The following is an 18,593-nucleotide window of genomic DNA, read 5'->3' as shown; positions in this document are numbered from 1 at the left end:
AGAAGAACATAACTGCTTTGATCGAGAAAAAGATAAGACACTCTAGAAGAGTATGTGGAACTCTCAAACTACCCATAGACAAAAGATTATCATACGGAGAATCATTCACAATATCATCCCAACCAGGGACAACCTTAACCAATGAGGGGCCAGATGTAACCTTCTTTTCTTAGATGTAATTCTAAACTAGACACAACCTATCATTATTTCATGACTAGCCATTTGACAACCGAGATTTGGTTTAACTCTCGGTTGATCCTAAATTTCAAGAACCAAAATCTAAAAATTCAGGATTAGATCATCCACTAATTTTCTAAACTAGATAACCACATTATTTCTCTAATTATCAACATTGTTGACAACATCATGATAGCTATAAATGCTAAGATTTATGAAGACAAAGGCATATCTATTGTTGTGTCCCTTAGCTGAGCTTACAATGGTGCAAGGCACTATCTCAAGGCCAACAATTCTACAAATTAGAGCAACAAAAAACACCAGCAAGGATAATAAGAACTCAAGGGAAGGGAAGATGAAAAAAAAGATACCCAGCCAAACTACAACTCACCTAGCCACACTGAGAAAAGACTAAACAAGCTCCATAAAATGGACCCTTCAACATAAAGGAAACAATTCAGAAGAACAATAGTCATTATAATAAGATCATAAGGAATGTGGTTGAGTCTTTACACTCTTTGTAAAAGATTCATTGCTTCTGGCGAAAGGAATCCAAAAGTGTTAAAGACAAATGAACGAAAGCATGTTGATTGTTAGAAAACGCTTTCTCATGCTTTGCCACTTTACTTGAAAATTTTTTTAGGGTTGTCTGTCCCACAATAAAACCTCAAATCCTTAGTTTCACTAGTGGAGAAATCTCTTTTAAGTTTACACATGCATATTTTCCTCCTACCCACATGTACACCAGAACATCTGTTGGATTAAATGTTGATCTCTCCTCCTGTGGGCTAGTTTAGAAATTCACAAACCTCTCTTTCTTCACTGATAATCCGACATGTAATAATATATCAAATAAGACACTCTAACAAATGTATCCAAGCAAGCTTTGCGGCAAGCATGGAAAATCCCATCAATAGGAAATAAGGGAATCATAAATCAATATTTAGGGATACTACGGTACTCTAACCGGGACATATGTTGGTCTGGTCCATCAGTAGGGACAGTAATGAGAAAATCATGAGCATGTGATGCTTGCAAAAAATCCAAAACTGTTTTTCGTCTTGTGGTTATGTCACTTTATATTTATGTCCTGAATACTTTTATTAAGAAGAACATTTGTCAAAACATATTATACTTTAGAAGAGACGGTGTCCTTGTTAATAAAAAATGAGAAAAAAACTGAAATTTTGTTCAAAATTATCATTTTATATGGGCATAATAAGAATGTGAGTATGAAGCATAAAATAAAATCATACATGATATTAGAAATGTGTTACTGGAGTAAGCACTTAGCCTAATTTAGCACACGAATTTGCAAATGGCTTGCAAATGGCTAGGGATGCGTTTTCATCTCCAATTTAACTATTTACTCTTCATATTTATTTGTAAAATATTAGGATATTTGTAAATATTTGGACTCATAAGTTTCCTCACTGACTATGAAACGTCAATAGACACACATAAATATGTTAGAGAACACAAAACTTTTTTTGAGACATTTTGTCTAATACCAAGAGTGCAACTTTTACGATAAAACGAGCATGCTCAATGGGTCGGGTCCGTTTTGCCACCCCTAGGTAAAAGTTGCACTCTTGGTATTTGACAAAATGGGTAACGGAAAACACATAAAAGAAAATACGTAACAGAAATTAAACACTTATGTTAGAAGAAGTAGTTTCATTATGTAGAACATTCATGATGGCTTTAGTGGTGGACGAAAGGTTGTCAACAGCAAAAGTGTAGGAGCAACTGCAAGGGAGAGAGGTGTGTCCATCATTATTGCATTTGAGATGTGGCAGAAAATTCATAACAACCTTGCTATTTCTTGGTGGTAGTGGCTCTGTGGCGGCCGAAAAACAAGAAAAAAAAGCTTGATTTCCAATTGAACTGCAACTATTTTAGTCGGTCTAGAAAAAGTCTCCCCATACTTTTTTTAATCAAATTAGTTTTTCTTTTTTGACCCACTTAATTTTGACATAATTTTCCTTACAATTTGTCATTTTAGTCAAGTCACATTTTGGCCTCTAAAAGAAGGATTGACATGAAATCACCATTCACTTGCAAGACCCAAACAAAATGAGAAGGCAACACGGAAGTGGCGGAATAAAACCGTCGCCTTGCAAACCTGTTTGAGGAGCTCACATTCCACCGCTTCTCATATAGAATAAGATTAGGTCTATTATTTTTAACACATAAAAAATTCATATAACTACACGCCAGTTATATTAAGTAAATATATACTCAATCATATGTATAATTTTACTTTATATATTTTAAATATCTTTTAATTATTTTTACTCATAACATAATATGATAAAGTACAAAGAATGACACTTCCACAAAAGAAAAAAAATATTCGTTTAATTAAAAAACTATTGCACTTCTCAAAATGATATAAAAACACTGTATCCATCATATTCATGCCCTCAGCTACGTTACAAATCGGAACACCCAAGTAAATAATATAGACCCATTTAAAGGTCAACCTATAGATATCATACCTCTCTCTTTCATTGTCTTCTAACATTATTAGTATTATTTGCTGGCTCTTTCTAACTTTCTCTAAAAGTCTTGTTTATGTTCTTGGCTAATAAAGAATTCATTCACACATCGAAAAATCGAGACGTTTTTTTAAGTCTTGAAATCTACTCTGATTCTGATGAACCATTGGATTCCATCTCACCTAAACTCATTATAAATTAAAAAAAAAAAAACATTGTTTATGAATTTTTATAAAGCAAATTTTGCATCATTTTTACATTAAAGCCATATATCTGCATATTTAAATATGAAAAAGAGAACCTCAAAAAGGCCAAATACCCATACTAAAATTGGTTATAACTAGCTTAATGTTCGAGTCATATGATTCCCCATTAAGAAAAATTCCAAAAACAAAAGTGGGCAGGATAAGATCCATATTGCCTTGGCTGTATGCATATTATCATCAAACGACACAAGATATTATAAATATTACTATCAATGTCAAAAGTTTTAAGAAAATTTTGGCTAATATGACAAGTCCAAACAAAATGATATTGGAATTCTTACTAGAGTTGATATAACGCACCTCCTCTAAAACCCATTATAAAACTGTGTGGCATATTAATATATTCAATATTTTAGATTTGGTAGAATATAAGAATATTACCCATGGTTATAAAAAAAAAATTATTTAGAGTATCTATAACCAAAATTTTGGAATTTATTATTATCACAATTTACAAATATACAAGTAACACAAGTAGTGATAAAATATACCACTTAGTGTGCAGCGCGGATTCGAATATACAACATTCTATTTATTTATTTACGTTTAAAAGAATGTCCTTTAAATATCTCTAGGGTCCACAAAAATGGAGATTCCGGGCACCGATTTAGTCCAATCACCAACACAGTTATTACTATAATCCTCCGCAAGTCTTTTGATGCACCATAAATCCTCAGCGCAAGATAGCATTTTCCAGTGAGGTATCCCAAACCTAAGCGGTTCACATGAAGCAACCTCAGTAGCCACAACCCCACACCCACATTCCATAGCCATATTATGGGCAAACCCACATAAAGCCCTAACCATCTTAACAACTTTTGGGCCTTCACCCCCAAGCCCATACAAAAAATGAAACCCAAACGGCTTAAACAAATCCGGAACCGACGGCACCTTCAACCACGGAAAAGCCCGATCCAAAACCCGCGTCGTCTTAGCAAAGGCCCGCTTCACTCGTGACGCGCCACGTACTTCTAACCTAAAAACTTCCTTAGAATTCCAAACACTTAAAACGGCCCAAGAACAACGCGGGCCCAACAGAAACCTATCAGGCCCAGGCCACGTTTCAGCATCGTAGAACCCACGTGGTACGGCAAGAAAAGTACCGAGACTGAGTTTATTATTAACAACTGAGTCAATATCGCGAGGGAAAAACTCGGTGGTGGAGAAACGGTTACGATAGAATTTAACGGCGTCTGAAGGGGTTAACGGAATGATAGTAACGTTTTTTGAAATTTTAGTTCTGTGAGCGTAAACGGGGTTAACGAGGATTGACGGCGTACGGAACTTTGAATAACCGCATTTTTCTGTGAAGAGTTTAACGGAAGCTAAATTTTCACTTTCCGTTGCCATGTATGAATATTCCGCGCCGTTATCTTTAAACCACGCTTCCATTTTCTTTACCAGCTTCAACGCTATTCCCATTCTCCTGCACCATTAAAAAAATAAACTCTAGTTAATTATTAATTAAACGCTATTAATAATATTAATTTATTAGCATTGAAGATAATTATGATTATATAATATATATTAATATGATACCGTTGATTAGGAGAAACTCGAAGGCCTAATATGTAAGCGAGTTTGGTGTAAACTGGAATTTGTTTAGTTGCTTTTGATCTTGAGAGGCTTTTACCGCATGTGACTGTTTTGATGCATCCTCTTATCATTCCAACTATTTCTTCACCGATTTCAGCAACCTGTTCGAACCATACACATAATTTATGAATCACTGACACCAGAAACAACAAGACACTAACGCTGACACGTAGACATTAAATGTAATATTATGAAAGAATAAATTGTTGAATGGAATAGTGAAAGTGAATGGTTAGAGGTTTATATACCAGCATGAGGAAGGAAGGTGAGTTACGGAGTCTGCAAATGGGGTCACCGAGCATATCGGTGAAGAGAGAAAGTTTGTTAGTGGGACCAACTTCGCATGTGTTTTCGAGTGTTACTACTCTTTCTGTGTCTTTGTTAACTTGGAACTCTCTAACGACTACACTAATGGATTCATCATGATTAGGCATGTTTGGTGGAAGAAAATAGAATGAATGGTGAGTGGTGGTGGTATGGTGGAGAGAGAGTTGTAGTAAGAGTGATGATGGAAGGATTGCGAGAGAATGGGAATATATAAGAGACTGAAAGCAGGGGTCAAGTAACATACGCGACGATAAGTTTGCACAAATTTGGAAGATATCTAGTCTGTTATATAAATAACTAGAGAAAATAAGAAGTGAAGACGACGGGGAGAGAATAAGACAATGATAGGTATTAATTAGTATTTATTTAAATAATACTCTCTATGTCTCGTTAAAAAAATATTATATTTAGTTTCTATGAAATTTGTTCCGAGTGAGCCAAATGTAATTTTTTTTTTTTGAAGAACCAAAGCAAACTTTATTAAACATAACAGCATAAGGTATGCTTAGCATAGTTACACCAGTACATACAGACCTAACAGTTCCACTGCAAAAACATCCTGATACATGAAATCTAAAACACTACCCATCCCCATGTCCAACACCAAATCAACACCTTATCTTAAATACTCTCCCAACCTTAATGCCTCTGCACATTCTACAGCAGATTCTTTTTCAGTACTCAAACACTTAGTGATAGCATACCGCATCCGGCCACGTAACACAACACAACCAACATCAGCATCTTGAATAGCTGCAGATAACAAGTTTCAACAGGGCCTTTAGCATAATGATATGTCATAAACTCCTTAACAAAAACATCTCACTATACTGCTGAATTTTCTCCTGCAGGCAGTTCTTTCAAATGGCCGGTCAGACTAGATTACAGTATCGCCAGCAACAGCATTCTTGCCATTTGAAAAGTCCTAAAGGTGAGATACATCAGAAAACCACGAAGAGCATAATTAACATTGCGAACCGCCCATGTTCCGCCTATCCTTCGCACGCCTGGGCTCAAAACCGTCTCTGGTTACACCCTGTGAAGCTATTCTCCTTTCCCAAATATTGCCGAGGCTACACACCAGCAGACCAATTATAAAACGCCTCATTACTCCTCGAACGATTGCTCCAGCTGATACCTCTGGACTTTACGAGAATGTGGTCACCGAATCCAAGACGAAATAACCTATCGCAAGTAGATTATACTACAGACACCACCAGACTCAACATAAGTACTGCACTGTATATGTTATCTCGGCAAGTCAATTGTAGGTAGAATCTCGTCTAATAATCGGACACAAGATCTTAGTTATTCATGTATCAACTACACTTAAATTTGATCGGATGGGGCTCCCGCTTCACTTAATGTGTTAGACGAAGACAATTTTAACTATTTGTTATATAAAGGGACGGATCAAGAGATTACATATTAAATAGGAAAAAAAACTACGTACTACTCCATTTAGGACCGACTCAATCAACACAGAGGCCCTATGATCTAATTTTAAAAATGAGCCTAAATTTAAAATATAAATATAATTATAATAATTAAAAAAAGACACATAAAAATTACATTTATGTATTAATCAACAATATATTTAATTATAATTATTTTGAGTTTGGATCTATTCAATTTTTGTATGTTTTAAGTTTTTATTATAGCATTTTTGTGATTTATTGAATTTTTATTATAATATTTTATTTATTTCGATTAATATTTATGAAAAAAAATTGAACCTTTTAAAATTTTGGGGCCTTGTGCTGTAGCACTTCCTGCACATACACATGGTCGGCCCTGTCTCCCTCCGTTCCACAAAGAGTGACTCAGCCCACCATTTGACACATACTAAAAAAAGTGTAGAAAAGTAAAAGAGAGAATAATATTTTTACCATAGTACCCTTAATCATTTATTGGAAATTGTGAAAGTTTAATTAATTAGAGGGTAGAATTGAAAAAAATTTATTGAAAATTGATACGAGTCATTTACTTTGGAACACTAAATTATTCTAAATGAGTCACTCATTATGGGACGGAGGGAGTAAATTATATTGAAAATAAAAAATAATATTGTTTAATGCAATACATTATAGTAAAAATCATATATCATCCATTTCTTTAAAGTGAGCTAAAATAACATCATTGTTAATTGTTATAAGAACATCCTTTCTATAAGAGTTACAATACGGTCATTTAATCATTGAACACTCATTCGGTTACATAGTTGACTCTTCATAAACTTCATAGCTGAAAAAACATGTTTCACGCTTGCCACACTCTGCCTTTACTTGTGCCCGCCCATGTCAAGAAATGACCCCTTAAATAAAGAGTTAAGTGACTCGTCACTCCCTCTAAATGGCATGCCACACCTCAATAGAAACTTAATAATTATATGGGATGTGTATACACAAACACAATATTCAACATTTATTTGCTTAGTTTGATTAACAAACGCGACCTTAATACTTTGGGTTAGGTTCGTGAGAGCATAACCCATATGCATACAATCAACGTGAATATTGGAAGCACTAACATGATTCGTCAATCTTTGCGCATTCTTCTCGTCACCAAAACTGTCTCCCACAAAGTGATCCCCCCATAGTTAGGTCCTTAGATTCACTATAATCAATATAGTCATACAAATCAAATCAATTTATGCAAAATCGACGTCTTTGTTTACCTTGAATAGGCCAAGAAAAAACGAAATTTTGAGGAGGTTGATGACAACTTATTTTTAAATAAGTCTTCCTTACCTCATTTTGGATGTCACGATGATAACTTGAAATTGGAGGCCAAATTTCTGGATCCGTTTCCGACAATTCATAATCAACAACTTTGATACTCTCACTTGGATGTTGAGTTTCTGATGCTTCAAGATTAGCCGAAGAAGTAGCTCTGTCACTAGAAAGTGTCGGAAAAAAACTTCCTCATCCTATAAAGAGAACAATGAAACCATTTAAAATAGTTATTCATACTAATATTATAAAGAGAACGTTGAAACTAGTTAATTATAAAGGAAATCATTTATAAGAAATTAAGATTTTGTTTTTTTAATAAATTGGGGTTTTAGGGTTCAGTTGAAAAAGGACAAAAAATAAGGAGAAATTGAAATACTCATTATGTCTTAGATTTTCAATCATCCATAAATAGATGTAGCCAAGCCAAATGAAAATATTGGAGAAAAAATGATAGATTAACAATGAAAGGGAGAGTGAAATGTAAGTGAGGTTTGAGATGGGAGAGAAATAGGTTACTTAACATAATGTGAGAGAGAAGTAATAATTCATTCTCTCTCTCTCTCTCTCTCTCTCTATATATATATATATATATATATATATATATATATATATATATATATATATATATATATATATATATATATATATATATATATATATATATATATGGTGTGGATTTAGCCACACTCTGCCTTTACGTGTCTGTCCATGGTCATATATATGCTCTATTACGTGCCATGACATATATTATCTCACTTTCCCACTTATAAATTGCATTTTTCTGGTAAAAAGTTTGGATGCATTTATGATTTTTGTAATTCTATAAAAAAAACCTTGTATTTCTATCGCCTGGCCTGCCAATGGACTCTAGCATTCTCCTTCCAAAAATATTTCTTCAATTTTGAGAGAATTGTCCAAGGACAATTGGGCTTCCTTCTCATGCAAGGCATAATCATTTGTGTAACCCTTCAAACTAGTCTTATCCTGAATTAGCTTAATTGTATCCTCAACATTCTTAATATTGTCTTGGAAATTTCCAAAAGTATTCTTGTTCCCATCTTTAAGATTACCTTTAAGGATATAAAACCTTCTTTTAAGCACATACATAGGGCAGCCAACAACTTAAATATTCCACGAATTGGCTATAACGGTTTTGCAATAAACATGTTTAACCGACATCTACATAAACCTAAACTGACAAGCTAATATGACATTTTGACACTAGAAAAATATGCAGAGGAAAATGGTCTCGTCATTACGGTAAAAACATATAACAACGATTGTTAAAGACCTCTAATGACGGATGAACAACCGTTATTAGGTAGGGTGTGGTTGTAAGTGGATTATTTACAATCATAGTCTATTGCTCATGGTAGTAAATTGGATAGTGCGCTACATACAACCACGATTATATTAAACAACCATTATTGTATGTCTTTTAATAAAATTTACAAAAATGCAGCAGTAGAACAACAACAGCAACAACAAGAACAACAAGAATAACAAGAACAATAACAACAACAAGAACAATCACAAGAAGAAGAACAAGAAAAACAACAACAACAAGAACAACAATAATAAGAATAACAACAAGAATATTAATAATAACAATAAGAACAACATTAACAAAAAAAGAACGACAAGAACAACAACAACTAACATTGCTAACTCGAATTCGTACTTTCCTTGTCTTATTCAAGTTAGAGAAGAGATGATGGAGTTCTGAAATTTTTTAATGAAAGAAATGATGTTTTCGAGTTTTTTTTATGAAAGAAATGATGTTTTGGAGTTTGGTTTAGTGGATAAATAGAGTGTCGTAAATGAAATATGGCGTTTGGAGGTAGAATATGAAGTTCGTATAAATTGGAAGTTCATCTAAGTTTTAGGCTATGTACAATGGTTTTATTATTCAACACTCTTCTTTTTCATTTTTTATACTACACATCATCTTCTCTTTCTTCCACCTAATAATTCTACACACATTCAATTTATACTCACTACAATGATTTTGTTTAATAAAATTCAACATCCTATTCCACCACCATTCACAACACACTAAAAAATTTAACCATTTAAAACAACCAATAAAATTTTACAAAGTATTTTGTGGACCCCACTCTTTCCACATTCAACATGTTGAAAACTTTCAACACCAATTAATACACCTCACTTTAAACACCATATTCAACACCCTCATTGCAAGGATTCAACTATTGAATTTGTTTTTCAACATCCCCATTGCACATGGTCTTAGGTTTCACGCGGATCCCGGATACATAGTGTCTTGAGCGTTGATAATCATTAAATGAACGACCAAGATTTGTTTAAGGACGGTGAAAAAACTCAATAAGCGCGCTACATACAACAACAATTGAATTAAATAACTGTTGTTGTATGTCTTTTAATAAAATATAAAAAATGCAGCAGTAGAACAACAACAACAAGATTCAAACTCATTACAATGCGCTACTGTGAGATATTGGATCGAACTCTAGTATTGTCGAAGGGTAGCTTCTTGGTTCGACAGTTCGACAGAGTTAAGCATGAAGTCGAAGGATTGTTCACATGCTGGTGTCGAAGTGTGCATGCTGTAGTCGAAGATGGGTCTAGCATGCAGATGTCGAAGATGCTAGGGTTGTTAGCATGTTAAATTAGGTTTTAGTGTTTAAACCCTAATTTGTTAAGTTAGCTTGTTTATTAAGTTGGCTTGTGTAATGGGCCTTGCTGAAAAAGCCCATTAGTTAGTATGTTAGGTTTTATTATAAATAGCATACTACTCTCTCATCATTGCTAAGCTGCAAATCCTAATTTAGGGTGAGAGAGGTTATTTGTTATTCTTGTAAACTTGTAATCCTGTTTTAAGAGAAAGTAAAAGAATAGCAGTTATAACCAATTCTTGTGTTCTTATTCTCTTCCCTAATTCCCTATTATATTTTGTTATTGGTATCGTTTTTCACAACAAATTGGTGCGGTGAGCGTGGAGAAGATGCCTTCAACAAAGTATGAGATTGAAAAGTTCACTGGAGTGAATGATTTCGGTCTGTGGCGCTTGAAGATGAAAGCCCTACTGGTTCAGCAGGGTTGTTTGGAAGCGTTGAAGGGAGAGGCAGCCATGAATGCTGCATTAACGGCAGCGGAGAAGACAACTATGATCGAGAAAGCACACAGCGCAATTCTGTTGAGCCTTGGTGATAAGGTTCTCCGGCAGGTATCAAAGGAGACGACGGCATCAGGGTTATGGGTGAAACTTGAAAGTTTGTATATGACCAAATCGCTGGTAAATCGACTCTACCTGAAGCAAGCTTTGTATTCATTCAAGATGATTGAAGACAAAGTATTGGCTGAGCAGTTGGATATGTTCAACAAGCTGATTCTTGATCTTGAAAATATTGATGTGAAGATCGATGATGAAGATCAAGCGCTGTTACTATTGTGTTCTTTGCCTCGATCACATGCTCACTTCAAAGAAACTCTCTTGTATGGAAGGGAGTCCCTGACGTTTGAAGAAGTTCAATCAGCCTTGTACTCTAAGGACTTGAATGAACGAAAGGAGCATAAACCTTCGACTGTTGGCGAAGGTTTGGCCGTTAAAGGAAAACTCTTACGAAAGGATGGTAAGTTTGACAAGAAGAAAGGCAAAAGCCAGTCGAAGTCTTACGGTGGCGAAGCATCTGGCATTCGATGCTACCATTGTAAGAAGGAGGGTCACACAAGAAAGGTGTGCCCTGAACGCCTGAAATATCATGGAGGTAAGGATAATGGCAACGCTGCCATTGTTCAAGATGATTTCGAATCATCTGATGTTCTTGTGGTTTCAAGCAGTGACTCTAAGAAGGAGTGGATTATGGATTCAGGTTGCACTTGGCACATGACTCCAAACAAAGACTTGTTCGAGGAATTATGTGATCAAGATGGTGGATCAGTATTGCTGGGAAACAACAAGGCTTGCAAGATTGCAGGTGTTGGATCTGTGAGATTCAAGCTCCATGATGAGTCAATAAGGTTGTTGACTGAAGTCAGGTATGTTCCTGATTTGAAGAGAAATCTGCTTTCTCTTGGTGAATTCGACAAGAAAGGATATGTTTTCCAAGGAGAGAAAAGTATCCTAAGAGTCATGAAGGGTTCGAAGGAAGTCTTGAGAGGCGTGAAGAAACAAGGCTTGTATACCCTTGAGGCTGAAGTTGTAAGTGGTTCGACAAATGTTGCATCCACGAAATCTTTGTCGAAAACAGAAATCTGGCACATGAGATTGGGCCATGTCAGTGAAAGGGGTCTGGTCGAATTAGGGAAACAAAATCTGCTTGGTGGAGACAAAATCGAAAAGCTGAAGTTTTGTGAACCCTGTGTACTTGGAAAATCTTGCAGAGTGAAGTTCAACAAAGGCAAACAAAGAACACATGGATCTCTTGATTACATCCATGCTGATCTTTGGGGGCCTGCAAGGTGTCCATCACATTCAGGAGCAAGGTATTTTCTATCCATAGTAGATGATTATTCCAGAAAATTATGGGTATTCATCCAGAAGACTAAGGATGAAACTTTTGAGAATTTCAAAAGTTGGAAGACTCTGGTTGAAAATCAGACTGGCAGAAAGGTCAAGAGGTTGAGAACCGACAATGGCCTTGAATTTTGCAATGAGGCATTCGACAGTTTTTGTGCTGCCTCTGGTATTGCAAGGCATAGAACTACTGCAGGTACTCCACAGCAAAATGGTTTGGCTGAAAGGTTTAATCGAACTATTTTGGAGAGAGTCAGATGCATGTTGACTAGTGCGGGGTTAACAAAGGTGTTCTGGGCTGAGGCTGTTTCGACAGCAACATATCTGATAAACAGATGTCCTTCGACAGCGTTAGATATGAAGACACCTGAAGAAGTTTGGTCGGGACATCCACCAGATCTCGACAAACTGAGAGTATTTGGCTGCATAGCCTATGCTCACATTAGGCAAGACAAGGTCGAACCTAGAGCTCTGAAATGCATGTTCATGGGATACCCTGAAGGAGTCAAAGCTTATAGGCTATGGTGCCTAGAGCCAGGTCACAGGAGGTGTATCACCAGTCGAGATGTAGTTTTCAATGAAGCTGAAATGGCTTTTAAGAAAACTGATGATGTTGGTCGAAGTACAGAAACATCTGACGAAGAGCTGGAACAGGTAGAGATTCCTGTTGAGGTGGAGCATGTTGATGCTGAATTGCATATCCCAGATGAAGTCGAAGAAGAAGCAGAAGATGCTGAAGTTGAGGAAACTGACGATGACTACCTATTGTCGAGAGATAGGTCGAGAAGAGTCATCAAGCCACCTCAAAGACTTGGATATGCAGATCTTATAGCTTATGCCTTAATCTCTGCAAGTGAAGTTCTAGACGAAGAACCTAGAGACTATAAGGAAGTTATGAGGAGTCGAAATAAGACTGAATGGCTGAAGGCCATGGATGATGAGATGAAATCTCTTCATGATAATCATACTTGGGAACTGATCAAGAAACCTGATGGGGCAAGGTTAGTCAGCTGTAAATGGATTTTCAAAGTTAAGGAAGGAATTGAAGGAGTGACGTCGAAAAGATACAAGGCAAGGTTAGTTGCAAGGGGTTTCACTCAGAAAGAAGGTGTCGACTTCAATGATGTGTTTTCTCCTGTTGTGAAGCATAGGTCCATTCGAATGTTGCTTGCCATGGTGGCACAGTTCGATCTTGAACTGGAACAGATGGATGTGAAGACTGCGTTCTTGTATGGTGATCTAGATGAAACGATCCTGATGAGGCAACCTGAAGGGTATGTCGAAAAGGGGAAGGAAGATTATGTGTGCAAGTTAAAGAGATCTTTGTATGGGCTGAAACAATCTCCTCGACAGTGGAATAGGAGATTCGACAAGTTCATGGCACGCATAAGTTTCATTAGAAGTCAGTTCGACCACTGCGTTTACTTCAGATTTCGACCTGGTAATTCATTTGTTATTTTGTTGCTTTATGTGGATGATATTCTCATAGCAAGCAACAGTGTTGAAGATGTGATGAGGGTGAAGGCTGAACTCAATAAGGAGTTCGATATGAAGGATCTGGGAGCTGCTTCCAGGATTCTTGGAATTGACATTCGAAGAGATAGAAAAAAGTCGAAGTTATGCCTATCTCAAGAGGCATATCTACGGAAGATTCTTGAAAAGTATGGTATGTCGAATTCGAAGCCAGTTGTGACTCCAACAAACCCTCAATTCAAGCTGAGTATTGATCAGTGTCCCAGTACTGATGTCGAAAGAGCCTATATGAATAGCATCCCATATGCTAATATAGTTGGTTCTTTGATGTATGCTATGGTCTGTACTAGACCCGACATAGCTTACGCAGTAAGTCTTGTAAGCAGGTACATGGCGAATCCTGGAAAGGCTCACTGGCAAGCATTGAAGTGGATTTTAAGGTACATAAATGGGTCTCTGAATAGAGTCCTAATTTATGGTGGAGCCTTGGGTGAAGATAGTAAAGCAGTAATAGAAGGATATGTCGACTCTGATTATGCAGGTTGTATGGATTCCAGAAAATCTATTTCTGGATATGTTTTCACTATGTTTGGCACTGCAATTAGTTGGAAAGCAACACTTCAGAAGGTTGTTGCTCTATCAACCACTGAAGCGGAGTATATTGCCCTAACTGAAGCTGTGAAAGAAGCATTGTGGCTTGAAGGTTTTGCGAAGGAGATGAAACTTCAAGGTCGAGGTATCACTGTTAAATGTGATAGTCAAAGTGCAATACACCTGTCGAAGAATTCAGCCTATCATGAGCGAACTAAGCACATTGATGTGAGGCTGCATTTCATCAGAGGAGTAATCGAGCGTGGAGAAGTCCAAGTGCTGAAGGTTTCGACTGAAGACAATGCTGCTGATATGATCACCAAGACATTGCCGAGTTGCAAGTTTTTCCACTGTATGCAGTTGATAAAGCTGCATGAAGAAAGCTAGTTTGTTCCTTGACGTTGTAGAGTTAGGTCCAAGGTGGAGATTTGTGAGATATTGGATCGAACTCTAGTATTGTTGAAGGGTAGCTTCTTGGTTCGACAGTTCGACAGAGTTAAGCATGAAGTCGAAGGATTGTTCACATGCTGGTGTCGAAGTGTGCATGCTGTAGCCGAAGATGGGTCTAGCATGCAGATGTCGAAGATGCTAGGGTTGTTAGCATGTTAAATTAGGTTTTAGTGTTTAAACCCTAATTTGTTAAGTTAGCTTGTTTATTAAGTTGGCTTGTGTAATGGGCCTTGCTGAAAAAGCCCATTAGTTAGTATGTTAGGTTTTATTATAAATAGCATACTAGTCTCTCATCATTGCTAAGCTGCAAATCCTAATTTAGGGTGAGAGAGGTTATTTGTTATTCTTGTAAACTTGTAATCCTGTTTTAAGAGAAAGTAAAAGAATAGCAGTTATAACCAATTCTTGTGTTCTTATTCTCTTCCCTAATTCCCTATTATATTTTCTTATTGGTATCGTTTTTCACAACAGCTACATATAACAATGGTTGTATTAAATAACAGTTGTTGTATGTCTTTTGATAAAATATAAAAAATGTAGCAGTGGTACAACAACAACAACAACAAGATTCAAACTCATGCCATGCACCACTTTTTACCATGATTGGAATTTTCAACCGTGGTGAAAAGTGTCTTGAAAATAAATTAAAAAAAAACTGTAGGTAGGTTTCGAACTCATGACCAGGCCCCACTTTTCACCACAGATGAAAGTTCTAACCTTGGTGAAAAGTAGACTTAAAAATGAAAATAAAAAAAAAGTCTAATTGAATAAATTCTACCACGGTGGATCCTTTGATTGTGGTCAAGTAAAATTCGGTGGCATTATGAAAGGTAATTTTGGTAGTAGTGTTTGATCTATTCCTGACTAGGGTCGATACAAACTTAGAAGAGTAGAAATCTATCCACTTTTGGTTGCAAATTGCACTATCACGCCTCTTTTAAGTGTGATGAGATCCCTTTCTGCCATTTTACCAAGTATAAAAAACTTTTGAAGTTGGTAAACATATCAATTAATTTGTCTCTAACTAGTTAAGAAAATCATCTATGGGGTTCCTTGTAGGCTGGTGAGAGTCAAATTGTGTTGAAGTCCCCTAGGAAATATTGAGCTGAGAAAATCCATTTTGAAGAGAATTCTACAAATGTCTTCTAGAGAGTTAGTTAGTATATACACGACAATCAAAACTGCTTATTATGTTTCTTGATAGCAAAGGAAACTAGATGTTCATCAATGTCTGTCACCTTAGGGTCCAAGACCATTGAGTAAAAAACACAAAATATTAGGATCACATATACCCCTATTATTAACAACAAACTTTAAATTGCACCTATTTAACCACTTTAGAGATGAAATTACCAGAGATTAATCACTTTAAATTACCCAAAATATTTTACACATATTTTCTAATACCTTTTTCTTATTATTTAACTATTTATTATATATATTTCTTAATTTTTCCATTATTTATTAACTACATATTTAATTTTTTTTCTAAATGACTATTTTTATTATATTTTTAATCTTTTCATTTTTATTTATTTAGTTAATATTTTACTAACATATTTATTAATATTTTTCTATTTGTTTTTAAAACAATATTTATTTATTATTATTATTTGAATGATTGTTACAAAAACATATTTATTATATTTTTTCTAATTTTCCCTTATTTATTCATTACATATTATCTTACTTATTTATCTATGTACTGATAATATATTTTACTAAATTACTAACTTATTTATAACTTACTTACTAATTTATTTTTCTAGTACTTTTACTTTGTAACTTACTTACTAGTTTATTAACTAACTTATTTATTTATTTATTTATTAAAACATATTTAATTATTTATTTATTTATTTATTTACTAACAATATATTTACTAAATTACTAACTTACTTACTGGTTTATTTATTTTAATATTTTTAGTTACTATCTTACTTACTTATTAATTTAATTTTTATATATTTTTTTTTACTTACTAACTTATTTATTTACTAAATTTTTTATTTATTAAAAAAATCTTGGTAATACCTCACTGTTAAAGAGTATAGAATACTTGCATCAAGACATTATGATTGATAATATTGGATATATCAAAGTAGTTCAGATACAACATAAGTGCTACACTTAAAACATAGTCATGAGTCATGACACATCGAAACACAAGTACACAGTGGAAAAATACAATTGAATAATAATTATTCAAAATTTATCTTCAGTTAGCTTTTTCATTGCCTTTTCCGTAACTTTATTATCCGGAAAAAAACATGGTTTTTTCTTATGGGGTCACCCCCAGCGAAAACTCCAGTTTACCCCTGCTTCGGAAATGAACTTCCGAAGTATTTTTTTTTAAAAAATTTTCTCAGACTTCGGAAGTTCATCTCCGAAAACACCAAATGAGGGGTGTTTTCGGAGATGAACTTCCGAAAACACCTTTTTTCAGATTTTGGGGGGTTTCGGAAATGAACTTCCGAATTATGCAGAAACTGTGTTTTTTTTTTTACGATTTTGGAAACAGCCTCGTATTTTTAATTAAAGAAAGACGGCAAATAAAATAAGCGATATATAAACAGAAAATACTAATATACTAATATGATAAGAATAGTGATATATACAAACCGATCCGATCCAAATCCAAATAATAATAGTGTACGAAAGATACAATCCGAAAACAAAAAAAAATAAACCCGACCACTACTGGGTATGCCTAACCCTCTCACCCTGGGTCCTCCTCTGCCGCCTGTATGCCGCCGCACGGCCCGCATCAGTGACGATCATCTCCATCACGGCGACTGCCTCTGGACCGCCCTGATGAACGACACCTCGATCCAACGCGTCCCGCCCAAGCATCTCTATCCGCTGGCAGATCGGCAGGAGATCAATGGCGTGGTCCTCCTCGGCCTGCTGGTTCTCCAGGATCTCCTCGTGTGCTGGCTTAGGAGCGCCGGGAGCGTCGGGTGTCAGCAGAGGATGTGACACCCGATAGAACCATGTGACGTACCCCTCCACACTGTGTCAGTCCTGGGTGACCCGTATGCGACGGTACTCCTCCGGTACCACATGATGCTCCCAATCCTCAAACATGGCAGTGAGCTGCACTCTGGTCACTGTGTCGGGAGCAGCCTCAAAGGGTGACCTGGGTATCATCTGCACAAATCCGAACTGCCGCATGCACCACTCAGGGAGATACCAGACCATGATGGTAGTCCCGCATGCCAACCAGCCAAAATATAAAGATATGTCGTCAAAGGGGACAATCTGAGTGTAGTCGCTGAACGGCTTCCAGGTGACGTCATCGTGCATCGTGCGGTCCAAGTACCCACGGTATGATCCCACCGCATTGTTCCCCCTCTGGAGAACGTATCTGGCGGCCCTGGGCATGGCGTCAACGTACGCAGGATCGATGTGGAAGCCGTGGATGCGGGAGAAGTAGGAGATGATCCAGCTTTGAAACATAAATAAATACGAAACATAAGTAAATACGAAACACAAATACGAAACATAAATAAATACGGAACAATTAAAATGAAACGTACCGTGAGTAGTGTGCAGGATCCGGTCAACTGCCTCGTCCTCCAGTTGGAGGCCTCATTCAGCTTCTGGTATAGGTATGCCAGAGTAGCTGCCCCCCAGTTCCACTGGTGAACGGTGGTCAAGTCCATGAAGTAGCGGAGGTAGGTCACGTCGACGTACCTCGCACTCTTGTCCACAAAGATCGCAGCGCCTACCACATGCATGTACCAGCACCGGAGAGCGCAACCACGGTGATAATGTGTAAATAGCTCGTCACCTGCATCCTCAGCCTCGGCCGCCGCCACCAGGTGGTGTTCGAAGTAGCGGCTAAGTATGGTGAACCGGATATGAGGCCCAGATGTCGTGGCGCACTCAAAGTCAGCAACTTTGGGCTCCATACCCAAATAGAGCGCCATCCACTCAGTGGCTTCGACCCTCTGGATCCGGGAGTGGGTCAACAGCG

At 36.5% G+C, this 18,593-nt stretch overlaps 1 protein-coding gene across 1 annotated transcript; it reads right to left on the bottom strand.

Moving 5' to 3' along the window:
- Positions 1 to 3,395: 3,395 nt before the first annotated feature.
- On the bottom strand, positions 3,396 to 5,101 carry LOC131646926 (probable N-acetyltransferase HLS1-like). Its single transcript, XM_058916853.1, has 3 exons — positions 4,789 to 5,101; positions 4,484 to 4,641; positions 3,396 to 4,370 (listed from the first exon to the last, which is right to left on the bottom strand). The coding sequence occupies exons 1-3, from the start codon at positions 4,972 to 4,974 to the stop codon at positions 3,506 to 3,508; spliced, it is 1,209 nt and encodes a 402-aa protein (XP_058772836.1). The 5' UTR covers positions 4,975 to 5,101; the 3' UTR covers positions 3,396 to 3,505.
- Between the last annotated feature and the right edge of the window lie 13,492 nt (positions 5,102 to 18,593).

This window comes from Vicia villosa, linkage group LG2, assembly GCF_029867415.1.
Source record: "Vicia villosa cultivar HV-30 ecotype Madison, WI linkage group LG2, Vvil1.0, whole genome shotgun sequence".
Classification (NCBI taxonomy): domain Eukaryota; kingdom Viridiplantae; phylum Streptophyta; class Magnoliopsida; order Fabales; family Fabaceae; genus Vicia; species Vicia villosa.
The sequence above is the reverse complement of the archived record's forward strand: the minus strand, read 5'-3'. Positions and strand labels throughout refer to the sequence as shown.

What these genes read in the sequence shown, in the direction of transcription:
- LOC131646926 (XM_058916853.1), bottom strand. Translation starts at nt 4,974, where the DNA reads ATGCCTAATCATGATGAATCCATTAGTGTAGTCGTTAGAGAGTTCCAA. An exon ending in CACCTTCCTTCCTCATGCTG is followed by an intron (nt 4,642 to 4,788) that starts GTATATAAACCT and finishes TGGTTCGAACAG; the next exon opens with GTTGCTGAAATCGGTGAAGA. An exon ending in CGAGTTTCTCCTAATCAACG is followed by an intron (nt 4,371 to 4,483) that starts GTATCATATTAA and finishes TTAATGGTGCAG; the next exon opens with GAGAATGGGAATAGCGTTGA.